Below are 26,779 nucleotides of genomic sequence, written 5' to 3'. Positions count from 1 at the left end.
TGATGACGTCACTGTAGATATTAGTCTGTGGGCTCTTATTAACCCTTATGCTGCATTAGGGACATTTTTGGTCTTTTGCAGTTTAATTTCTTTGACCATTTTGGCTGTTTTAATGCAAATGGTATGAAATTTGGCAAAATTGTGACTTTTTGGATACATGTAAAAAATGTGATCCCATTTTGCAAAATATGTATAACACACACTGTGTAGATCAAATAGTAACACTCAGCACCATAAAGACCAAAAATGGCCCATTGAAACCCATTAAAACGTTGTTTAAATCCGAGGCTGTCAGTAATACATGAAACATGATTTTTGCACAAACATCCTTTCATTTTGAAGCAAAAGCATTATATTTGCATTATATAGTGATGACGTCACTACATATTTATTCCCTATGGGTGGAAATGCACCTTATTTTAGGCAATAGGCAATGTTTAATAGGTGGCCATTTTTGGTCTCTAACGCGCTAAGTGGGATTTTTTGCAAAGTGGGACTGTGATAATCCAAATCTAAAGTTTTCTCTTTGCATTTAGTTTATTGAAAATAATTGAATTTTTGTGTTTTTTCCTCTTATACAAATCGATGGTTTTGCAAACAAAACTGGTAATTAAAGGGTTAAAATCCTGAAATTGAAAACATTTTTGGTAGTTATGATGAGGACTGATGCTGGTTAAAGATTTAACTTGGTAAAAGTGGAAAATAATAGTAATATATAATATTTTAGGCAATGTTTAATATGTGGCCATTTTTGGTCCTTAATGCACTCAACGGTGTTAAAAATCTAATGCAGCACAAGGATTAAAGACTATGTTGAGATGGAGGATGCTAAGTGTTGTGCAAAATATGACTGCAAGCACCAGTTTAAGTTGCAATGATTCATTAATATATATATATATATATATATATATATATATATATATATATATATATATATATATATACATCATCTCTAGTGCCTTTGACTACTAAAAAAAGAAATTATTTAAAAGTAATTAAAATGTAATAGCAATTTGGTATAGCAATTATGTTTTTTGATCAGTAATTAGAGTAGTATTGATGCTTTTGTGGTTGTTGATTCATAAAAGAGCACGTCTTGGCATTTATTAAGAACTGGTTTGTATGGAATGTTGTGATGATGTATTTTAATGGGATTATTTAAAGAATTCCCTGCTTTAAAATCCAGCTAAGACCATTCAAAACACTGAATGATCTTAATCATGCATTTGGTGAACATCTGGACCAGGCTAACTTGTGTCATCTCCCATGCCCTGAATTACTAGACTATTGCATGGTTTTAAAACATCCCAGTCATCCTGTTGAACCAGTTCTCATGTAATCTTCCCACTGGTTCGTCGCCCTACCCTATATATAATAGTAAAAACTAGACACTTGCTGGAGCTCAATCCTAATTCAATTCTCTCAGTCGATGTATTATATGGATCATTTTTAGAGTGGAGACGTGAACCGGGATTAAGGAAGACTGACACTTTTACAAACTGCAAACAAGTAAGGAAAAGCTTTATCATTCCATGAAAGGATCTCACCTGAGAAGATGCAGACTGCTGTTGACTGTATACTACTGTATTTTATTAGTATTTTGGTAGAAACTGCAATACTAAAATATGGAAACTATGTATATTGTGGATGTCCAGATATGCCCAAATAACTGTTATGTAAGGGATTAGGGATAATGTAGACAACTGCATGGCCAACCCTGAGCCAGAAGCTATTTATTTAGAGATAATTATCAGCCGACTGTCAAATGTTTGAAGTCGGTTAGATTTTTTTTCATATGTTCATCAAGGGTGCATTTATTTGACCAAAAGTACAGTAAAAACATAACATTATCAAATATGATTTCAATTTAAAATAGTTGTTTTCTATGTGAATATATTGCAAAATGTCATTTATTCCTGTGATCAAAGCTGAATTGTTAGCATCATTACTCATGATCCTTCAGAAATCACTCTAATATGATGATCAAGAAACATTTCTGATTAGTATCAATGTTGGAAAAAAAGTTGTGATGCTTCAGATTTTTGTGGAAACCAATTATTTAAGAATATTTTATGAATAGGTAGTTCAAAAGAACAACATTTATTTGAAATATTAATAGTTTGTACAATTATAAACATCTTGTTACTTTTGATCAATTGAATAAAAAAATCTGGGCTTAATTTGCAATAATAACTGCCTGTCTGTATTATGCTGTCTATTGCACTACTACTTAGTCAATAAATAAATGGATGTGAAAAAAAGTGATTAAGTCAACATTATTTCAGTAACTGTTGAATGAAAGAAAGAAAAGAAGGTTGGGGTCAAAAGCCGCTCAGTTGAAGGGGATAAAGTTCCCGTTAAAAAAAACAAAAAAAACATTGTGGCCAAAAATGCTGCTCCATTTGGTGCTCCATCTTTTTAATGAAATCCGAGAGCTTTCTGTCCCTCCATAGACAGCTATGCAACTAACACTTTGATGCTTTGAAAAGTTCATGAAGATATTGTACAAGTAATCTATATTCATTTAGCAAATTATTCCAAATTATTAATCTTCTTAAGAGATGCAATCGCTTTATATGAGGAATGGATTCAATTGAACATTGATCAGCGAACATAAACAGAACGTCAACAGAAGGTCTTGCAAGACCTTCTGTTCTTCTGTGACGTTCTGTTTATGTTCTTACTTGATGCATGAGAACAAACCTTTTGCAGAAGATCAAACGTGATGCGTAACACGAGAATGAACCTCATTGGTTCTTGCTGAAGCTCAAACGTGATGCGTAACACAAGAATGAACCTCATCGGTTCTTGCTGAAGCTCAAACGTGATGCGTAACACGAGAATGAACCTCATTGGTTCTTGCTGAAGCTCAAACGTGATGCGTAACACAAGAATAAACCTCATTGGTTCTTGCTGAAGCTCAATCGTGATGCATAACACAAGAATGAACCTCATTGGTTCTTGCTGAAGCTCAAACGTGATGCGTAACACGAGAATGAACCTCATTGGTTCTTGCAGAATCTCAATCGTGATGCGTAACACAAGAATGAACCTCATTGGTTCTTGCTGAAGCTCAAACGTGATGCGTAACACGAGAATGAACCTCATTGGTTCTTGCAGAATCTCAATCGTGATGCGTAACACAAGAATAAACCTCATTGGTTCTTGCTGAAGCTCAATCGTGATGCGTAACACAAGAATGAACCTCATTGGTTCTTGCTGAAGCTCAAACGTGATGCGTAACACGAGAATGAACCTCATTGGTTCTTGCTGAAGCTCAAACGTGATGCGTAACACGAGAATGAACCTCATTGGTTCTTGCTGAAGCTCAAACGTGATGCGTAACACAAGAATGAACCTCATTGGCTCTTGAGAAGTTCAAACGTGATGCGTAACACGAGAAAGAGCCTCATTGGTTCTTGCAGAAGATCAAACGTGATGCGTAACACGAGAATGAACCTCATTGGTTCTTGCTGAAGCTCAAACGTGATGCGTAACACAAGAATAAACCTCATTGGTTCTTGCTGAAGCTCAATCGTGATGCGTAACACAAGAATGAACCTCATTGGTTCTTGCTGAAGCTCAAACGTGATGCGTAACACGAGAATGAACCTCATTGGTTCTTGCAGAATCTCAATCGTGATGCGTAACACAAGAATGAACCTCATTGGTTCTTGCCGAAGCTCAAACGTGATGCGTAACACAAGAATGAACCTCATTGGTTCTTGAGAAGTTCAAACGTGATGCGTAACACGAGAAAGAGCCTCATTGGTTCTTGCAGAAGATCAAACGTGATGCGTAACACGAGAATGAACCTCATTGGTTCTTGCTGAAGCTCAAACGTGATGCGTAACACGAGAATGAACCTCATTGGTTCTTGCTGAAGCTCAAACGTGATGCGTAACACGAGAATGAACCTCATTGGTTCTAGCAGAAGCTCAAACGTGATGCGTAACACGAGAATGAACCTCATTGGTTCTTGCAGAAGCTCAAACGTGATGCGTAACACGAGAAAGAGCCTCATTGGTTCTTGCTGAAGCTCAAACGTGATGCGTAACACGAGAATGAACCTCATTGGTTCTAGCAGAAGCTCAAACGTGATACGTAACACGAGAATGAACCTCATTGGTTCTAGCAGAAGCTCAAACGTGATGCGTAACACGAGAATGAACCTCATTGGTTCTAGCAGAAGCTCAAACGTGATGCGTAACACGAGAATGAACCTCATTGGTTCTTGCAGAAGCTCAAACGTGATGCGTAACACTAGAATGGACCTCATTGGTTCTTGCCGAAGCTCAAACGTGATGCGTAACACCAGAATGAACCTCATTGGTTCTAGCAGAAGCTCAAACGTGATGCGTAACATGAGAAAGAGCCTCATTGGTTCTTGAGAAGTTCAAACGTGATGCGTAACACAAGAATGAACCTCATTGGTTCTTGCAGAAGCTCAAACGTGATGCGTAACACGAGAAAGAGCCTCATTGGTTCTTGCAGAAGATCAAACGTGATGCGTAACACGAGAATGAACCTCATTGGTTCTTGCTGAAGCTCAAACGTGATGCGTAACACTAGAATGGACCTCATTGGTTCTTGCAGAATCTCAATCGTGATGCGTAACACAAGAATGAACCTCATTGGTTCTTGCCGAAGCTCAAACGTGATGCGTAACACAAGAATGAACCTCATTGGTTCTTGAGAAGTTCAAACGTGATGCGTAACACAAGAATGAACCTCATTGGTTCTTGCAGAAGCTCAAACGTGATGCGTAACACGAGAAAGAGCCTCATTGGTTCTTGCAGAAGATCAAACGTGATGCGTAACACAAGAATGAACCTCATTGGTTCTTGCAGAAGCTCAAACGTGATGCGTAACACGAGAAAGAGCCTCATTGGTTCTTGCAGAAGCTCAAACGTGATGCGTAACACGAGAATGAACCTCATTGGTTCTAGCAGAAGCTCAAACGTGATGCGTAACACGAGAATGAACCTCATTGGTTCTTGCTGAAGCTCAAACGTGATGCGTAACACGAGAAAGAGCCTCATTGGTTCTTGCTGAAGCTCAAACGTGATGCGTAACACGAGAAAGAGCCTCATTGGTTCTTGCAGAAGATCAAACGTGATGCGTAACACAAGAATGAACCTCATTGGTTCTTGCAGAAGCTCAAACGTGATGCGTAACACGAGAAAGAGCCTCATTGGTTCTTGCAGAAGCTCAAACGTGATGCGTAACACGAGAATGAACCTCATTGGTTCTAGCAGAAGCTCAAACGTGATGCGTAACACGAGAATGAACCTCATTGGTTCTTGCTGAAGCTCAAACGTGATGCGTAACACGAGAAAGAGCCTCATTGGTTCTTGCTGAAGCTCAATCGTGATGCGTAACACAAGAATGAACCTCATTGGTTCTTGCTGAAGCTCAAACGTGATGCGTAACACGAGAATGAACCTCATTGGTTCTAGCAGAAGCTCAAACGTGAAGCGTAACACGAGAATGAACCTCATTGGTTCTTGCAGAAGCTCAAACGTGATGCGTAACACGAGAATGAACCTCATTGGTTCTAGCAGAAGCTCAAACGTGATGCGTAACACGAGAAAGAGCCTCATTGGTTCTTGCTGAAGCTCAATCGTGATGCGTAACACAAGAATGAACCTCATTGGTTCTTGCAGAAGCTCAAACGTGATGCGTAACACTAGAATGGACCTCATTGGTTCTTGCCGAAGCTCAAACGTGATGCGTAACACGAGAAAGAGCCTCATTGGTTCTTGAGAAGCTCAAACGTGATGCGTAACACTAGAATGGACCTCATTGGTTCTTGCAGAAGCTCAAACGTGATGCGTAACACTAGAATGGACCTCATTGGTTCTTGCCGAAGCTCAAACGTGATGCGTAACACGAGAAAGAGCCTCATTGGTTCTTGAGAAGCTCAAACGTGATGCGTAACACGAGAAAGAGCCTCATTGGTTCTAGCAGAAGCTCAAACGTGATGCGTAACACTAGAATGGACCTCATTGGTTCTTGCAGAAGCTCAAACGTGATGCGTAACACGAGAATGAACCTCATTGGTTCTTGCAGAAGCTCAAACGTGATGCGTAACACTAGAATGGACCTCATTGGTTCTAGCAGAAGCTCAAACGTGATGCGTAACACGAGAATGAACCTCATTGGTTCTTGCAGAAGCTCAAACGTGATGCGTAACACGAGAAAGAGCCTCATTGGTTCTTGAGAAGCTCAAACGTGATGCGTAACACGAGAGTGAACCTCATTGGTTCTTGCCGAAGCTCAAACGTGATGCGTAATTGGTTCTTGCTCATCAAGAGAACATGCTTGAGCTTCTGTTTACCACAGCTGATGTGTGAGTTGATGATTGTTTAACAGAAACAGTATGTGAAAGTCTTAGTTAGACAAATAGTGTTAATGTTTAAGCTCGTCTGAATCCTTCCAAAAATTCTCCATTTTTTTGTTTTACTTCTCAGCATGCCTGTCGACACATTATCAATCAGGAATCGTTCTGCCATTGGCCGCTTTCCAGCCGGTACTCTTCCACCGGAGGATCCAGAGAAGGTGAAGAAGGCAGAGACGAAGTGGTCATGCTGCACATGGTTGCGCCAGAGCTGCCTCCGCTGCTGCTGCCGCAAAACAGCAGGCGTTGACGTCACAGATAGACCTACAGAAACCACCGAGATGCCAGAGACAGGTAACCGAACTGGACAGAGGCTGTTTAGGCTCCAAAAATAAAGCTTGCACAGATATTAAAGTGATAGATCACCTCATCATTTACTCCCCCTCATGTCATCCCAAACCTGTGTGACTTCCTTTCTTCCGTGGAAGGAAAACATTTGCAATAATGTTCCACAGATGCCAGATTTTTTATTTTTGGATCAATATAAAATGCACAACATCCAAGCTCGATCCGTCTCTCTTTCAGGTTCCGTACTGGAAGTGCGTTCAATAGACCTTCTCAAATCCAACAAAGAACCGAACCGACTTGAGCATCACACAGATCGCTACCGCAGCCAAAACCTCATTATCCGCAGAGGCCAGACCTTTCAGATGCTGATCGAGCTCTCAAGACCTTTCAACTCGAAGGCAGATAAACTTCACTTAGATTTCAAACTAGGTCAGTTTTGCCATCTTACAACCCTTAACACAGACAGTTCCTTTAAATTGCATGTACACTAAAAATGAATCTCACCGACTTAAAACTTTTGATTTGTTTATGTTTTGGCATTTGTTTGTGCATATGTCTTGCAGGTAATCTCCCAGATGTGTCCAAAGGCACACATGTGATTGTTCCTTTGGTGGAGGAGCTCCAGGATAACTGCTGGGAGGCCAAGATAGTTGAACAGAAAGACAAAAGAATCAAACTGCATGTCAACTCCCTGCCAACTGCTGCTATTGGCAAATACAGGCTCGGCGTTGCGACACGTTCCCCAACGGGCGAGGCCATGTCTCCGTACAGTCCTGACAATGACATCTACATGCTGTTCAACCCCTGGTGTGAAGGTGAAAACAAGGGTGGGGTGAGAGAGATAGGGGGAATGATAACATCAGGAAGTATGCATAATGAAAACAGTGGTGTGATTTTATCTGGCACATTCCACAAATACCGTCCGGTGACATGTTTCAAAAGCACAAATTCCATGTTTATTGTTGAAATCTATTGGATATGTTAGCCATTACATATATTTTAGCTAACATTAAATTAACCTTGAGCAGCTTGTTTTAAGCTTGCCTCAACAAACCTGCTTGCCTGGAAGTTTCTAGTAAGAGCTTTATTAGCTGGTTCCGGTGTATTTAAATGGGGTTGCAGGACTGGACACCCCTATTTTAAAGGGTACATATCATGCTTTTAAATCATTCATTTTTACATATAAATCATACCGTTGTGGTCTATATAAATCATAACTGCAATGCTTGGGTCTGAATTCCTCATTATTATAGCTCCACAAGCCCCTTTTCTGATGAGCGACCCGTTTCAAAGCGGCCCCTTTAAATAAAAAGGAGATGCGTCACACCCCGCCCGCTCTCCAGGTCGATGAGTTCACGGTCGGTTCAACTCCCCACGTTCGGCCATTATTGTAGTTTGATTAGAGATATACGATTATATACGATACCTTCAAAGAACATTTTTATTCACACGTTAATAAAATGTCAACCACAGAAGACTTGTCCATCAAGCCTTACATATTCCAGCCAGAGCGAGCGAGTTGATAAAGACGACGACGAACCTGCAGAACAACCTCTTCATATGGATGTATTGGTATGCGAGTTAACTGTTTTGTGTTATTAGTGAAAGTCGACTATTTCTCTTGTTAAAACAAGCACACCGACAAGATAAATGACTACGGTCTAATCTTACCACAAACAATCTGTGCTGATAATATGATACGTTTAGAAAAGCATCAGAAAACAACGCAGCTAAATGACCATTGATGAAACTCAAGAACAATAAGGGCCGGTTCACATATTGCGTCTTTTGCGCGCTCAAGTTCGTTATTTCAAATGTAGGCGCGCGGTATGCGCGCTCATAATGGAAGAATAAAAGAATAAATACATCGCAACTTTTTAGAATACCGCAAGTGCACCATACGCACACAATAGGTCATGTGACAAGAACCAACTAAAGCGCAACCGCCCTGGCGCTTTGGAAAATGGAGAATGCAGCGCGCCCAGCGTTTTCTACGCGTTTTTAGGCGCTATATGTGAATCCGGCCTAATACTGCAGACGTGTAACGTTACTTCAAAAGAAAAACAAAGGTACTGCTAAACCATGACCACCATGTGTTTTAAGAAAGTAAAGTACTTTATTTTTTTATTAACGATATTTACAGCTTATCGAAACGCTCTGTTCGTCGTCTCCAAAGATAGAAGGAATTTACCTCTCATTCAGACGAAGTCGATCGGCAAACCCTTCTTTATACTGGCGGAGGTTGTTGAAGTGGGAATCCTTGAAGTGCTTCAGGTCAACAACTGAACATTTTGACTTGCCCTCTCGTAACTTCTGCATCATTGAGCTCGGACTACAAAATCGGAGCGAGAAATAATAAGGGCGGATTGCTCGAAGTGTTGGACCGGTAGTCGATGTCCTTATTTGGCAGTTCTGCTGCAAATACGGTGACGCACTTGCTCAAAAAACGTCATAGAAAACAGAAAAATCTGAACAGGTTGAAAAATATGACCAAAACAGAATATAAAGATATAAACGAAGCACCTGAAGAGAATAATTTCATCTTTTCTGTACTTATAAACACTCCAAATATACAACAAAATGCATTTAAGGGCTAAAAAAGTGGATTTTGCATGATATGTCCCCTTTAAACTAATCAAACGTCTGTCCGCCTAAAATTGGGATTTTGTCCTGTCCCACTTCAGATGTCTTGACCTTCTTATCTGTATGCAATAACTGTCATAATCTTTACATAATCTACTGCACCGATATTAAATTAAGTTAGAACGTTACTTTAGTTCTTAACGTATTCAAATTACCATTATCAGTATATTTTACTGTCCCACATTTTGCGCACAGCTTCATAATGTATGATCATATTAAGTCTCTAACATCCATGATTTGGACAGATATATGTACATCAAGTATATAATCAAGACAAATATATATCATGTATTGAAAAATATGTAAAGAAGTAGTGGGAGTATTAGTTCCAGTGCCTGTTTTGTCCCATTTGTGGACAGTGCCGCCTCATTTTTGTCCTGATTTTTCTCGACACGGTCTGTCTCAGATGCTGGGAAATGTAAACTCTGCTTCATCCACTTTCTCTTCCTCTTCTAGGCGACTCTGTGTACATGGATAATGAGGAAGAGAGGAAAGAGTATGTTTTAAATGACATGGGAATAATCTATTACGGAACTGACAACCAGATCGGAGACAGGCCGTGGAATTTTGGCCAGGTCAGAGCAATGCATCCATATAAACAACATATCTATTGTTTTCATTAAAACCTGAGTTCTTCTCAGCTAGAACGTATGGCAGAAAAACAGATTTCAAATTGGATTATATTTAATTTCATTCAAAGATAAAATGCATTTTTTTAAACATTCTTCTGTATCTTAGTTTGATAAAGGCATCCTTCCATCGTGTCTGTATTTGCTGGAGCACAGTGGTACCCCAGCATCAGGATGGGGAGATCCTGTCAATGTGGTCAGGCTTTTGTCTGCAATGGTGAGTTTGAATGCTCCCTTTAAAGGGATCATATTATTTCTGTCCACTGGGGTTCACTTACAGTATAATGGCAACCTTCTTCTCTGGGTCCCCCGTCTTATTGCAGTCCATAACAACATCTTTCAAATGAACTTTAATGAGTATTTAGAACTTTCTTTTTCTTTTGAGTTCATAAAACTGAGTAATTTTTTTTTTCTCTAGAATTTAGGCCTAACTTAAATTTAACTGAAACTGGGATTCAATGTCCCAGCATTACCCAAAGGGACGGTAAATCCTCAAATTAAGTGTTATATATTTTTCCAAGATTAATATTCAGTGTGAGACTTAGTAGTGTTTAATGTTTAGCTATGCTAATTTAGAAGTTTTTGTTTTGCGGGTGGGTTTTTTGGGGGGTGTTGGTGGTTTACCATCATGGCAGTTGCTTCAGTGCATTTAGGGGTGTGGTCCTGCTCAAGACAATCTCCTGAACTCCAAACTGAATGTCAGAATGGGGAAAAAAAGGTGATTTAAGCGATTTTGAGCTTGGCGTGGTTGTTGGTGTCTGAGTATTTCACAATCTGCTCAGTTACTGGGATTTTCACACACAACCATTTCTAGGGTTTACAAAGAATGGAGTGAAAAGGGAAAAACATCCAGTATGCGGCAGTCCTGTGGGCCAAAATGCCTTGTTGATGCGAGAGGTCAGAGGAGAATGGGCCGACTGATTCAAGCTGATAGAAGAGCAACTTTGACTGAAATAACCATTTGTTACAACCGAGGTATGCAGCAAAGACACAACACACACAACCTTGAGGCGGATGGGCTACAACAGCAGAAGACCCCACCGGGTACCACTCATCTCCACTACAAATAGGAAAAAGAGGCGACGATTTGCAAGAGCTCACCAAAACTGGACAGTTGAAGACTGGAGAAATGTTGCCTGGTCTGATGAGTCTCGATTTCTGTTGAGTCAGAATTTGGCGTAAACAGAATGAGAACATGGATCATCATGCCTTGTTCCCACTGTGCAGGCTGGTGGTGGTGGTGTAATGGTGTGGGGATGTTTTCTTGGCACACTTTAGGCCCCTTAGTGCCAATTGGGCATCGTTTAAATGCCACGGCCTACCTGAGCATTGTTTCTGACCATGTCCATCCCTTTATGGCCACCATGTCCCCATCCTCTGATGGCTACTTCCAGCAGGATAATGCACCATGGATCATTTCAAATTGGTTTCTTGATCATGTCAATGAGTTGACTGTACTAAAATGGCCGCCACAGTCACCAGATCTCAACCCAATAGAGCATCTTTGGGATGTGGTGGAACGGGAGCTTCATCCCACAAATCTCCATCAACTGCAAGATGCGATCCTATCAATATGGGCCAACATTTCTAAAGAATGCTTTCAGCACCTTGTTGAATCAATGCCACGTAGAATTAAGGCAGTTCTGAAGGCCAAATGGGGTCAAACAGGATTAGTATGTGTTCCTAATAATCCTTTAGGTGAGTGTAGACAGGTGGTGCAGGGGGGTTAAAGAAATTCTCCTGGCCCACACTACTGAGATCAAGTCGAGACAGAAAAAAAACAAAGTTGTATAGACAGGAAAGAGAGATCATCTGGCTTCTCCTACCACCTTGAAAGTACATATCAGTTATCATGGCTGACCTATGCGTAAATTCAACCATTAAAAATATCCAGATGCACTAAAAGAATAATTTATCGTTCAACAGATTAACTCTCCTGATGACAACGGTGTGTTGATAGGCAACTGGTCAGGTACGTACGATGATGGCATGGCCCCCACGTTCTGGAGCGGCAGCAGTGACATCCTGAGACAGTTCTACGAGAACGGAGGAACGCCGGTCAAATACGGACAGTGCTGGGTCTTCTCTGGGGTCACCACCTCAGGTTAGAGCATGTGTCTGAGGATGTGTAAGAGAACGAATGTCAATTTGATTTGAGCATAACAATTAAACCTCTTTCTCATTTGCAGTGATGAGGTGTTTAGGGATTCCCACCCGGAGCGTTACCAACTTCGAGTCTGCTCACGACACAGATGTTTCTTTGACGACAGATGTGTATTTAGATGAGAATTATGAGCCGATTGAGGAACTTAATCGAGATTCTGTCTGGTCAGCTCACATTTCATTTACAATAGTTTAAGCAACTTTAAACAAATCTAGACAAGTACAGAGTACACTGTAATGTTAAATAGCTTAGCCTATTACTGTTACTCCCAAATTCTGTACCATTCAATCCTGTCAAATTAAACATGGCAGTAAACATAAACATGTCCCTGTCTTGTGTCTGCAGGAACTTCCATGTGTGGAATGACTGCTGGATGGCCCGTCCGGATCTACCCGAGGGTTTGGGGGGTTGGCAGGCAGTAGATGCCACACCTCAGGAGACCAGTCAGGGCGTTTTTCGCTGTGGTCCCGCTTCTGTCGCAGCTGTCCGGAATGGACAAGTTTACCTCAAGCATGACACGCCATTTGTATTTGCAGAGGTATACCTAAAACTTCTGGTATATCACTTCATTTTTAAGAAGAGGTGTGCAGGTACTGAATGTTTCACTCTTTTTTGTTCAAGGTGAACAGTGATAAAGTCTACTGGCAGCGGACTGCGGATGGCACCTTCACTCCCGTCCATATTAAGAAGAAATCAGTCGGTCACTTCATCAGCACTAAAGCAGTTGGTTCTGATGAACGAGAGGACATCACGCACCTCTACAAATTCCCGGAAGGTAAAAAAATAAAAGGGAAGTCAACTAAAAACTTAAAGGAGTAGTTCACTTTAAAAAAAAAAAATGCTGATAATTTATGTTATCCAAGATGTCCATGTCATTCTTTCTTTAGTTGAAAAGAAATTAAGGTTTTTGATGAAAACATTCCAGGACTTTCTCCATATAATGGACTTCAATGGGAACCAAATGGTTCAAGGTCCAAATGACAGTTTCAGTGCAAACTGTTTAAAGGGCTTTAAACGATTCCAGATGATGAATAGGGGTCTTATCAAGGGAAACGATCACTCATTTAATAAATAAATAACAAAGTTTAAGTTTTATAAGCTCAAATGCTCGCCTTGCTCTGTTCTGTGATGCGCGTTCGTGACTCTCCTGTGCGAACTCGTTCATCAAAATGAACAAATCTTTTTTCGAGTCGTGACTCGAAGGGTCCTTGATAAGACCCTTATTCATCGTCTGGTGTCGCTTAAAGCCCTTTGAACAGTTTGCACTGAAACTGTCTTTTGGATCTTGAACAGTTTGGTTCCCATTGAAGTCCATTATATGGAGAAAATCTTGGAATGTTTTCATCAAAAACCTTCATTTCTTTTCGACTGAAAAAAGAAAGACATGGATATCTTGGATGACATGGGGGTGAGTAAATTATCAGCAAAAGTTTTTTTTTAAAAGTGAACTACTCCTTTAAATAGTCTGATTGATTGACAATTATAAACCCTTAAAAAAAGATGGGTGGATAAATGTTGAATGTTCCTGATGTTATAGGGGGGGGGGGGGGGGGTATTTCCACACATTTCCACATTTTACACATGCGCAAAGATGTTATACTTGTATTCATCAGGGGTGGATGATCAAGTAAAATAGTAAAAGTACAGATACCTTCATATAATGTAACTCCAGTAAATGTATGTGCTTATTTTCAAATTGAGTTAAAGTACAAAATTACTTTATTTGTAATGTGCTTAATAGGAGTGAGTTAACTGGAGCAGACTGGAGTTGTTGACTCAAGAACAGATCAATCCAATTTTCAAATGAATCAGTGGTTCATTGAAAACAATTGGCTCGTTCGGTTGAATTGGACATGCTATCATTAAGTATATTTGACATGCTATCAGCTGCCATATCCCCCCGTAGCCCAAGACTGGTCCCCCACTGAAGCGAAGCAGGGTCGAGCCTGGTTAGTGTCTGGATGGGAGACTCCCGGGGAAACCAGGTTTTTGCTGGAAGAGGTGTTAGTGAGGCCAGTAGGGGGCGCTCTCCCTGTGGTCTGTGTGGGTCCTAACACCCCAGTATGGTACTGGGGACACTATACTGTCAAAGACCACCGTCCTTCGAATGACACGATAAATCAAGTCCTAATTTATCAAGTATAGATAAATCAAGTACTTGCCCAGTGGCCTCTATCCATCATGGCCTCCTAATCATCCCCATATACTGATTGGCTTCATCATAGTGTCTCCTCTCCATCGGTAAGCTGGTGTGTTGCCGGCGATCTGGCACAATATGGCTGACGTCGCATCTTCATCCTTAATCATTGTATGAATGAAATGCATTTTCATTGTACTTATGAATAAATTAAAAAATCCAGACAAAACAATGAGCGTCACATCCCTATTCCTTTGCTAGATTCAGAGCAAGAACGCATTGCTGTGGAAACAGCCTGTCAGTACGGCTCTAAATCAGCGATGTACGAGGTCTCCAGTGCGGATGACGTCACCGTTCAGGTCACCATCGATGGAGAAGAGCCTCAGCTCGGTGCAGACGCCAAACTGGTCGTCACGGTGAAGAACACGAGTGCAGAACAGCGCACGTTCAACCTCCACAGCCAGGTGGCTGTTATCTACTACACCGGGGTGTACAAATCTACAGTGAAGAAAGACGAGATACCCATCGAACTCCAAGCCAACGGAGGTGAGAGACCTTAATGCAGCGCTCAGTTCATTTTGGATTACCGATGCCAATTAGAGACTCATCTTCCTTGTCATAGTTGAGACGTTGGAGTGGTGTCTGCCATATGATCACTATAAAGACCAGCTGGTGGACCAGGCCATGCTGATGCTCACGCTCACTGGACGGGTCACACAGACCAAACAGGTTCTGGCGACGCAGTTTCGCTTCAGACTGCGCACACCAGACATAGTCATCAAAGTGAGTTTAAAAGACTTTCTCTGTTTTAACGTGTATCTATCAAGACTAATATGTGTGGTAAATTAAGGTTACAAACCAGGCCTAATTTAGGTTTCATGAAATCAACCCTGAAATCTCATTAAAGGAGTAGTTCACTTTTATAAAAACTTTTGCTGATAATTGACCCTTCGCTAAGCCACGCCCGAAAACCGCCACTGGCCAATCATGTCTTAGCAACCGTAACTATGCGCGGGAGGTCTGGCAAGCTTTCGAACGAGGGAAACATGCTGAAGCATTGTGCGTATGGATTGTGCAAATCTGATACCGGTATACTAAAAGTTTGGACGGGGGAGAGCGGAGAGGAATTGTTTTCCTTCCAGAAAATCTAAAAGCCAAGGGGAGGAATGATTGGCGTGATCTAGCATCTATGTGCGAGACCCATTCACAACTACTGGTAAATGTCGACATGCTTAACAAAAACACCTATTTCTTGGAAATATTGACGGTTCTTTGGTCATAATGATATAACGTAAAATAAGACAATTAAAGAGACAAGACAAAGGCTCACTGACATACTTTAAAATATATTTCAGCATTTTGTTACTCGACGTCCTACTAACGTTACCCCTTACTAAGGCCCCGTCCACACTACTGCGTTTTCGTTTAAAAACGGAGACCTTTTGCTACGTTTGCACCTCCCGTCCACACTAAAACGGAAAAAACGAAGACCTTAAAACGGAGAAGTTTAGAAACGCTGCAGCTGCGTTTTGCGTTTTGAATCTCCGGAGGGTGTTTTAGTGTGGACGAGACAAAACGGAGGAGTTCAGAAACGCTGACGCTCGGCTCTATGATTGGGCGTTATCAGTCATGACGTATCCTTCCCTGATTCGTAATTCCCTGTTTACACCGGCACGCGCACGCCCAGTGTTGGTGAATGGTCACGTGATCCGCGTTTTCAGTCGTTTTAATGTGGACGGAGATCATTTCTAATACGCAGATAAAACGCTGGTGTGGAGGGAGATCGTATTCGTTTTAATTCTCCGTTTTTAAACGAAAACGCAGTAGTGTGGACGGGGCTAAAAGTAACTTAACCCAATCCGATCGCGGCTCTCCCGGTATTAGTGTTATTCCACAAGATTTATTGATAAGCTGTTTTATTTATAATTATTAAGATTATTTTCACATACCCTGCTGTGTATGAGCTGTTCCTCAATTTGTGTTTCCCATTTGAACGGTCAGCGTATGAGGCGTTGCTGCTTGTGCTGGGACTATGACGTTAGGCTTTAACTTCAATTTTTAAGAAATTATTCTCTAATCGGTTGCATATAATGTCGTGAATATATCCCTCGAATGCATACTGTAGTCCCTTTTGTCTTGCTCTCTCAGATATTTCACTTGTTCGCCGAAAATTATTAATTGTCTCATTGAAATGTCTGACACCGGGTGCATCCACACTATAATAGATGGGCCAGCCGCGAAAGCTTGACAGGCGTAGCAACAGTAACTAGGGAGGGCGGGGCTTAGTGAAGGGTCAATTTATTCACCCCCATGTCATCCAAGATGTCCATGTCTTTCTTTCTTCAGTCGAAAAGAAATTAAGGTTTTTGATGAAAACATTCCAGGACTTTCTCCATATAATGGACTTCAATGGGAACCAAACGGTTCAAGGTCCAAAAGACAGTTTCAGTGCAAACTGTTCAAAGGGATTTAAACGATTCCAGACGATGAATAAGGGTCTTATCAAGCGAAACGATCGCTCATTTAATAAATAAATAACAAAGTTTAAGTTTTATAAGCTCAAATGCTCGCCTTGCTCTGTTCTGTGATGCGCGTTCGTGACTCTCCTGTTCAAACTCGTTCATCAAAATGAACAAATCTTTTTCTGAGTCAACTCGCTCATTTTGTTCGTTGAATGAACCAAATGACACGAAAAAAGATTCGTTCAGACAGGAGAGTCACGGACGCGCATCACAGAACAGAGCAAGGCGAGCATTTGAGCTTATAAAACTTAAACTTTATTATTTTATTTATTTATTAAATGAGCGATCGTTTCGCATGATAAGATCCTTATTCATCGTCTGGAATCGTTTAAAGCCCTTTGAACAGTTTGCGCTGAAACTGTCTTTTGGACCTTGAACCGTTTGGACCCCATTGAAGTCCATTATATGGAGAAAATCCTGGAATGTTTTCATCAAAAACCTTCATTTCTTTTCGACTGAAGAAAGAAAGACATGGACATCTTGGATGACATGGGGATGAGGAAATTATCAGCAAAAGCTTTTTTAAAAGTGAACTACTCCTTGAATGTCATGACACTTGTTGTAATGTGAGCTCCTCTACCCCTCAGCCTGATGGAGATGCGGCAGTAGTTGGGAAAGAGTTGAAGGCTACAATCATTTTCCAGAACCCCCTTAAGCGCCCACTGAAGAACGTGAAGTTTCGCATTGAAGGACTGGGACTGCAGAGTGTCAGGGAGGTTTCCTACGGGTAAGATGCTCAATGTCAAATGTACATCAGATGTGGTTGGCCTCATTATGGTCTGTTGTTAGATCAACTATCTCTCAAAAGTTTGGGGTCCGTAATTGGGGTCTGAATTATCTTATGTTTACCAAAGCTGCATTTATTTGATTAAAACAACAACAACAACAACAACAAAAACAGTATTAGCAATTAAAATAACTGTGTATTTGAATATATTTTAATTCATGTGATGGCAAAACAGAAAAAGCCAAACTATATTTACAAAAGCATGCACAAGGTATACATTTAATACATCTCTTGTTAAAGGAGAACTCCGGCACAAAATGAACCTTTGGTCTAATTACACATTGCCAGTCAACCGTTATCCGAGATTTGTTTTCATGATTGCCGAATGTAAATAGTTTTATCTCTAAAACCAGTTTAGCCTATAATGCTAGTATAACGCTAGTATATAGGGCATAGTAAATAAAAATCGCTTGTTATTACCACTAACAAGGCTCAAAATACCCCCACAGTAACACGGTAGCACAATAAGGGTCCCTACATTCAAACTGAAGCATTGAGAACTTTGTCAGTGTCCAAACAGTTTAATAAGAAGATATTTTATACACACAGTAAATTTCGCGAATACAGGAAGAAGCCATCTTTAAAAAATAGTCTCTACCAGTCAATCTACGAACGCTGATCCAAGTGCGCTGATCGACTGGTAGAGACTATTTTTCCAAGATGGCTTCTTCCTGTATTCGCGAAGTTGACTGTGTGTATAAAATATCATAAAATAAATATAAGGTTCATTTTGCACCGGAGTTCTCCTTTAACTGTTTCACAGCCTAGTAACTGATACAACATTATATAACATTATGATAAAACAATATTTAGCAGTGTAACAAATCAGTTCAAAAACACGGATACACTCTCACTCTCTATTGTGTGTATGTTTTCCCAGAGACATAAAGAGTTTGGACACGGTGACTCTGACAGAGAAGTTCATTCCCTCTGAGGCCGGGCCACAGAAACTTCTAGCTTCACTCGACTGCCGTCAACTTCCTCCAGTGCATGGAGTCGCCAACATCGACGTCAAAGCAGTGTGAGGGACTTCAGTGGCTCTGAATCTCATTTGGAAGATCTCCATCCGGGACAATCTTTCCCAGCCATGTCTAAAGACTTGCCTCTCTCTAGAAAATGCATTTTTGCTCCAATGTCTCAAGGCATTACATTATACTTGAAAGAAAACAGCTGCATTTTTAACAGTTTAGTACAATAACCACTTACTTTAACAATTGAGAATATAATGTATTTGAAAATAGAAAGAAAATAATATATTAATAAATATATAACATATTATTACTACACATCACAACACCTAAATAAAATGGGTGTTGGATATCAATGATGACATCAAAGAATCCTTGTACTTGATTCAATGAATCGATTCACTAAAAACGTTCATTGTTTTGTTCAGTGACTTGTTTTGTTTTGTTTACATCATTACACCAGTAGGTGGCAGCTAGTGTCTTGTGTGTGTGAGAGAGTCATATCTTTCATTGACAATATTTGTTCAAACACTCTTTTCCATACAACAAATCATACTTCTGAGATCCTCCAAAAACGCAAAACATACCAAAAAAAGTACTCGTGACTCATGTGATACAGTATATTAGTTTTCATACATGAGAATAGACCAATACTATTATAGGTTTCTTTTTTTTTAATTCAGGTTGTTATTCCTATTTATTCCTGTTTAGTGATTTTTTAAATTTGTACTCTGTGATCTCTGTGAATTTGTCTTTTTTAAAGGTGCAAGTTTTACACATTAGGAAATAAATTGTGATTGTGAAGAGTCATCTTAATGGTGTGCACTCCAGTTTTCTAACAGTGTTTTAATAATGAAATTCACCATGTTGATCTGCTTTGACCTCACTCTGACAGTCATGCCCCGAGACCACTGGAGGGGGAACTTGTAAGTGTGCGTGTGTGTGTGTGTGTGTGTGTGTGCGATGTCGAATCAACTAATCAGATATATAACATAAACATTTTGTTTACATAATATATTTGTTTATATATATATATATATATTTGTGTAAATTATACATGATCCTGACCTGGTTCTGTTCTCGTGTTTTATTGGTCTCTGTCTCCCTCTTCTGGTCATTCTCTGTCTCTATTCCCTCTTGTTCGCTCTCCCACTTATCTTTCCCAGCTGTTTCTCATCAGTTTGTCGTACCTGTTCTCTATCCTCTATCATTTGCTACTCTCTGTTTCTAGTCTCGTGTTTCACTCTAGTTTGTCGGATTATTGTTGACCGTCGCGTTAGTTACCGCTGTTGAACTCTCTCGTTATACAGTATGTTTTGTCCAGTTGTCTGAAATCTACTGAACCTTACCAGATCTGGCGGCTACCTGTTTTGAGTCCAGAAGAGGTGTGAGGGATCTGCGCTTCACCAATTCTCCTTTGCTCTCCCATCTCCAGCTCACGAGACCTGCTGCGTGTGCTTCACTGTTCCTTCAAGAATATTAAGAGATTATTTCTGTGGATCGGCCGTGCGGCTCTGCCTTGTTACTAAAGACTGTTAACCTGCTTTTCGTCTCCTGAAGTTTCCTCACGCAGCAGTCTTCGTGACAACAAACCAATAAGGTAGGTGTTTACAATTTAAAGGATTAGACTTTAGAATTAAAATTTCTGATAATTTACTCACCCCCCACGTCATCCAAGACGTTCGTACAACCATGTGACTGACCACATAAGCAGTGCTTTTCCATGTTCATAGGATCTCAGAACTAGGCCTATCACTGTAAACACAACTGTCTGAGTGCATGAGTTTTATCAGATGCCAAGCCCATTTTTTAATCTTTTTTTTTTTTTTTTTTTTTTTTACAGATGTCCACATGAGAACCGATTACTGCCAATGACAGAATTTATCTTTTAGTTTGCTGATATTTTGTTCCTTGATTTTTTTTTTTTTTTTTTTAACTCACTCTTCCAGCAACAGAAAAGACTTGCATTCAGTGCCGGCGGTATCGGGGGGTATTAGGGGGCAATGCCCCCCCCAAATTGAATTATGATATAATTTACAAAATAATATCAGTTTAATTTAATTCACATTTCTGTGAGAAATAATAAAAATATATTTCTACAAACTGCTCATTAGCTGAAAATATAATAAAACCAACTTAAAATCCCTGTGTGGCACTGTGAGGAAAGCACCCCCCCCCCCCCCCATCACGCACGTTAATACGTGAATGAAATGATTTTCAGTTGGCGCGAGATTCCTGACTGCATTCAAAACAAAACAGATATAAGAAAATGGTTCAATTCCACAGTTTATCCTTCCACGTCGAGTAACAATTCTGCTAACAACATACAGCAACACAACGACAGCCCGGCTAACGTTTGTGACTCAGACTCCGTGGCCGGCGTGGCCGCTAACAAAGCAGCTTCCCAAGCTAGCACCTGTAGCTCCAGCTCCACTACATTTGGACCCAACCCTCCTACACCTCAAAGTCCACCTGAGGATCTCGGTGACGAAAAGCCCAACCAGGTGAAACTGGACAAGTATCCAAGCCGCCTTTACAATGGGAAAAAACGCTCATTTGTGAGTACGTGGTACCATGGGAGAGACTGGCTGGAGTACTCCGTGAACACAGACAGCGCTTTCTGTTTTCCTTGTAGGAAATTTCGGTCAGCCACAGACAGCATATCAATGTTGATTCAGTTTTTATCACAAAGGGATATTGCAACTAGAAGCATGCAAACAAATCCAACAAAGGATTCCATAAACATGCCACTTCCACTTTACACCAAATAAAGGAGCCCAGCTTTGTGTTCATTGGACTTGGTGTGCACATGGACTCGCCTAACAAACCGCTACAGGCGAAGGAAATGGACCTACTGAATGCAGCGAAACTCGTGCAAAGTGCGATAGACTGTGTTCGTGATCTGAGTTGTGACGATGCATTTACCGAGCTCTGGAGTACTGCTACCAACAACAACGAGCCCATACAAGCCGGCAAAAGAAAACGTGTTAAGAACAGGAACCTGGACGAGTACGTTCTTGAGGAGAGTATGGGACCAAACGACACCGACAAGTCGGAGCTGAAGAGACTTTTTTTCAGTGCGATTGATGCCGTAATTGGAGAAATGGATGTGATTAGCGCATTGGAAGCTCTTGACCCAGAAAATAAAAGTTTTCTGAATGTTGAAAAAATCAAACACATTATGGATTTAGTAGGAGTGGAGAGAGTGGGGTCAGAGTCCTGCGTCGCACGCCGATTTTTACAGTCACAAATGGAAGACGACTCAAAGGAGAAATGGACAGTTCAGGGACAAAACGCTTAAAGAGTAACTAAACCCCTGGTCAGAGCCTGACTCCACCCACTAGCAATATTTGAAAAATGCTGAAAAAATGGGCAGACCCCAGCGGGGCCAGGGGGCGTGCACCTGAGACCCGCCGTGAGTGACAGCTGCTGTCAGACTCTAAAATAGAGAGAGACTGGAGTGACGCAAGTAGCTGCCTTTGCAACAGAGCGGCCATTTGAAGTCGAGGACTTTTCTCCCTCACCTTCACCTTCACCTGAAATGGATGAGGGTGAATTGTATGTAGACACAGGGCCAAATCCATTCGAGCCGCTGGCTGAAACTGCGGTCTTAACTCCCGCATCGCGACCGGCATCTGATGAGTTTTGTCGTCGAGTTGATCTCAATAGCGCGCGCTCTGTGGGCATATATTCATATTGATATTCTGCCGCTATGTGAAAAAATCCAGCAAAATGCGCCGGCTCGTTTGTCGACCCCAGAGGATTAACTTTATCCTAACCATAAATTGTGATTAAAATATCCATGATCACTCACATCAAGACGCCGCTGCGGTGGAGGAGTCCGTGTTTGGCACTGCGTGTGGAGAAGCCCATGTCCACCTCTATTCCGTTACTATCCTGATCACTGTACTAAACACTCATAAATCTATGCTAACTTGAAGCTATCCTAACTGTACTATGCTACTAGCTACACAAAATAATCTAAATTATCTATATAATGTTATGCTAAATAGATGCAACAATACTCTATCCTGATCGTTTTCAAAAATAATCTAAGTAATAACTATATAAATGCTATGCTAACTAGATGCTAATATATGCTATCCTGATCGTTTTCAATACTCATAAATCCAACTCCTGACTCGCTACAGTAGTTTTGACGGAACCAGTTGCTTTTATACCAGGGGCTGCCAAGGGCGTGGTGAGCTCGCACCAAGGGCGTGACAGAGGGGCGTCTGAGAGTTCCCTACGTCAGAAAGTACCCCTACTGCAGGAGCTTTCCGTTTAACCTAAAGAGGGCAGCACTCAGACGTTTTTACACCATATATTTGAAATTCAAAACACTTTATACTCAATTGTCAAAAAATGTACTCGAATCAATGAACAGCATTTATGAAGCTCCATTCTTACAGATCATTAACTAAAAAAGTTGTTTTGGTGTTTAGTTACCCTTTAAGGCGATGTGTTAACGGCACTCAAACTGGCTTTGGTATTTGGTGCTTTTACCGCGACCTGCGAAAATTCGTTCTCCACGCACAAAAATGTGTTTTCAGAACACAGAAGGAGCATGCTTCACACAAGAAAGGCCAGCCTAGTTCAACTTGCATTCGAGAAGGACTTGACAAAAAAGTGTTGTGGTGCATGGAAGGACGCTGTTCTCAGGAAGTTCCAATCAGCTTAGCCGTCTTCGGCTCTTCTAGCTGTAAGTTAAATTTAAAGTTTCATGCTGGCAGGTTGTTAGTGTATTCTGGCTTTATGTAATGTCAAAGTTCACTATATTTTGTTGTCACGTTATGTTGTGATGAGACTAAATTGTGTAGTAGGCGGCCTATTTAGTTCAGTTTTAGCGCTGTCCGTTGTCTTGAAATGTCACTCCCGCCGTGGAGAAACAGGTGTTTAAGCCTATATTTTCTTAAATGGAAATTGTAGAATACTATCTGTGTATGTTGTGGCTGTTTTTTTATTTGTTTTGATAAAGTTAATTAACTACATGATGCTTTTTTAATAGTAGGCTACTACAGTAAATGCTTGTGTTGGAGCAAAGCCGAATAAAGATAGCTTTTTTTCTCACATCTGCCAGTGAGATAGGTAAACTACTATCCTGTCAGTGAGAGACTGCGCATGCATGTTCGTTTGCTATAATAAATCTGTGGTAAGTCAGAGTCGGTCTTGGAATTTTTAATTTTTTTATTTGTTTGTATAGGCCTATTTAACCCTTATTTTATCAATTTTCTTAAGAATTGCACATCTTGCAACAATGTGTTTATGGTATGGGTTGCATCACTTCATGGTAATATAGCTAACAGAAAAAGCAGCAATAATAAATATAGGATATCTGATATCCGGAAAAAAAGTCCCCATAGATAATGCCCACCCATTGAAATGAAATGCCCCCCTGCTGAGCGCAGTGTGAAGCCGGCTCTGCTTGCATTTAAAAATGTTTTTTTGCATAGGAGGAGACGTGTGGTCCATGAAGGCTTCAGCAGGATGATTGTGCATCTAAAAGCTGGTATGAAAAACAGTGCTTCTGATGTGCTCACAGTTTCATAGAAGCTGTAAATCGCTTTGGATTACCCTCTAGAGTGCGATCTGATAATGGCCGGGAGAATGTTGATGTGGCCGACTGTATGGTGTCCTATCGATGGGAAAACCAATACTCCCACATTTTATTATTTAGTACTTTGCCAGTAAGTGACTGATTAAATCTTGGCATCTAAAATTAAGACTGGGTTTTTTCATTCCTACTGTAAAGAAATGCATATGAGGATTGAAAATAGTCTATAATTTCAGCATGTTTAGTAAGAAATGTAGTAGCTAAGTATCTACAGTATATCGGGCCTGTTTGAGGAAGCTTTTATGTTATAATTACAGGATCGAGAGACTGTGGAGAGATGTTTGCTAGCAAGTTTTGGACCTGTTCTCCTGTCTTGATCTGGAGGAAGATGGCACATTAAATCCTGACAATGAGGTGCATCTTTTTGCTCTGCATTGGACCTATCTGCCACAGCTGCAAAGGCATCTTGGATTTTACCAGTCTCCGCTGCAACTCTGGACAAGGTTCCAGGATAGTCAAGATCCATACCAGGTGCTTTCAAATTGCCAGGTTAGTTACCTGCTAATAAAAATCACTACTTTAAGTAGTGGATGCCAAACAAAAAACTGAACTACACAAATATTAAAGGAATAGTTGCAGGTTTGTTTTTTGTTAATGTGCCATTAAACAAAACAAGACCTTAAATTCATAAAGGCGTGACATTAAAAAATCTATTTTGCAATCATTTTCTTGTTTTCCAAAACATATATCTGAATAACAATACATGATCAGGAGGCTGCAAAAGTGCTTTCTATACTGTAGTTTTTTTGTAAAATACATTAGAAATTAACAATAAATTAAATCTTCAAAGCAAGATGAGTGTAGTTCCTTTAAAATATAGAAATATTTCATTTCTTAAACCAGTTACATAAATATATTAAAACTTATATTCATTGAGAACCTATGGACATTGTGTTCTCCTTAATATGTTCCATTCATTGATCTTATGTTGACCTTAATAAAAATGTAGAAATCACATGAATAGTCTCCTGTCACTTTCTAAGCATCGTTAACTCTAGATTGGGGAGAATGTAACAGATTTTCTTTACTCCAGGTGGATGACGACTATGGGGTGGACTGGGAAGGACCACACTCCTCTGAGGTTCAACTACCACCAGAACTTACCCATGAGGAAACTGCAACCTTGCCTCATCCTGATGTTCCATTTTTAAGTGCTGTTCAAAATTATTACGATACAGTCAGTGTGATAAACCAGTTGATGTCATAATCACTGAAACGTATACCTGTTTTAATAACTTTGTTCAACTCTTGAGATTCTTGATTACAATTTGTTTAATGATGTACAAAAAAAAATCGGATGCAGAAAGTGGCTGGTAATTACATTTTCATACATATTCCTCCGCCCAGGACAACTGGAAGCTGCTGGGGACTGGAAGATGCTGGTTGATCTTGATCGACGGCTTATTTTTCCACCGGAGATTGCCACCACTAACCTCCGACCAGATATAGTTTTGTGGTCTGGATCAGCACGCTTTGTTCAGCTGATAGAGTTAACAGTGCCATGGGAGGATGCGGTAGATGAAGCATATGAGAGGAAGAAACTGCGGTATGCTCATCTGGCCACTGAAGCAGAACAGCGAGGATGGAGAGTCCAGGTTTATCCAGTGGAAGTGGGTTGTCGAGGTTTTGTGGCACACTCAACAACCCGGTTCCTCAGAGACGTCGGATTCAGTGGCCAAGAGTTGCGTCGCACAGTAAAGAACTGATCTGAAGCAGCAACTGGCTGTGGTTGAGACGGAAAGATTCTAGCTGGCTGTGTACACGCTACGGTTTCGTAGAATTCTTGAAAACTTGAAGAGTCTGTTGGTTTATTGGTATAGTTGCATAGTAATTACAGTTATTACGTTCCTGTGTATAGGCAGATATTGTGTTTTGCGGTAGGTAGTATGCCATACGGAACCGTTGCCACTGAACCTGTTTTAACGCACCAGTGGGGCTCGACAGCCTTAGTCAAACGGGTTGGCGCGTATGGTTGGGTTGCGGAGAGATTGAAAGATTGTGGTTAGGTCTCAGCAGCAGGAGGGATGTAGAGGTCAGTAAGCTGGGCTGAGTTGAGTGGGGGACTCTGGGATGCAGCTCTGTCGAGCCCTCTTGAGGTGTAGTGGGCTAGTCAACGAAACACTGAGGACGGAAGATGCCCACTTGAAGACCCTAGAGATGTCCCCTACTCGGCTCAATCCAGACGGTTGTGGTGCTGGTCCACTAGGGAGAACACACTGTAGTTGCAGCCGTCGTGTGTGCTGACACGCCAAGTACACGCAGTCGTTAACGCCGGACAGAAGAGGAGTCACACCACCATATGGAAAGAAGCGTTAATGGATGGAGAAGGAAAGGTTACTGTAAAGATACATCTTAGTTTGTGCTTATCTTGGTGAAAGCCGAGTACAAATCAACATGAAGTTTTAACATCTACTCTTGTGTAATGGAAATCATAAAACTTGCAAATACACATATTAAATAACAAGTACATTTACCTTTTTAACGTCAAATTTCATCTTTAAGTTACAAATTATGTAACTTGGAACGAATAAATTAATGGACATGAACTAAACAGTCCAGTTTAAAGCCTGATGGCAGGGAGAAAACTGGCTAACAGTTGAGGACTGGCCTTTTCATTTAAAAAGCAC

At 40.7% G+C, this 26,779-nt stretch overlaps 1 protein-coding gene and 1 long non-coding RNA gene across 2 annotated transcripts; both read left to right on the top strand.

Annotated features, from left to right (window-relative positions):
• The first annotated feature begins 58 nt into the window (after positions 1–58).
• tgm1 (transglutaminase 1, K polypeptide) lies at positions 59–19,348 on the top strand. Its single transcript, XM_039671311.2, has 14 exons — positions 59–1,509; positions 6,474–6,694; positions 6,926–7,117; positions 7,252–7,503; positions 9,788–9,906; positions 10,070–10,177; positions 11,887–12,064; positions 12,150–12,288; positions 12,470–12,662; positions 12,746–12,899; positions 14,523–14,807; positions 14,884–15,044; positions 17,371–17,510; positions 18,451–19,348. Exons 2-14 carry the CDS (start codon positions 6,475–6,477, stop codon positions 18,593–18,595), a joined length of 2,286 nt encoding a protein of 761 aa, XP_039527245.2. The 5' UTR covers positions 59–1,509; position 6,474; the 3' UTR covers positions 18,596–19,348.
• A 651-nt stretch (positions 19,349–19,999) lies between these two features.
• On the top strand, positions 20,000–25,328 carry LOC148970513 (uncharacterized). Its single transcript, XR_016148224.1, has 3 exons — positions 20,000–20,138; positions 24,410–24,641; positions 25,186–25,328. It is a non-coding gene; the product is annotated as an uncharacterized LOC148970513 (long non-coding RNA).
• The last annotated feature ends 1,451 nt before the right edge of the window (positions 25,329–26,779 follow it).

The sequence above is a fragment of the Pimephales promelas genome, chromosome 20, assembly GCF_988280905.1.
Source record: "Pimephales promelas chromosome 20, fPimPro1.hap1.1, whole genome shotgun sequence".
Classification (NCBI taxonomy): Eukaryota; Metazoa; Chordata; class Actinopteri; order Cypriniformes; family Leuciscidae; genus Pimephales; species Pimephales promelas.
This window is presented reverse-complemented; position numbering and strand designations above follow the sequence as displayed.

Excerpts from the sequence above, each read along its gene's own strand:
- tgm1 (XM_039671311.2), top strand. The coding sequence starts at position 6,475 with ATGCCTGTCGACACATTATCAATCAGGAATCGTTCTGCCATTGGCCGC. Across the intron at positions 12,663-12,745 it reads CGCCATTTGTATTTGCAGAG|GTGAACAGTGATAAAGTCTA; the intron begins GTATACCTAAAA and ends TTTTTGTTCAAG. Across the intron at positions 15,045-17,370 it reads CACCAGACATAGTCATCAAA|CCTGATGGAGATGCGGCAGT; the intron begins GTGAGTTTAAAA and ends TCTACCCCTCAG.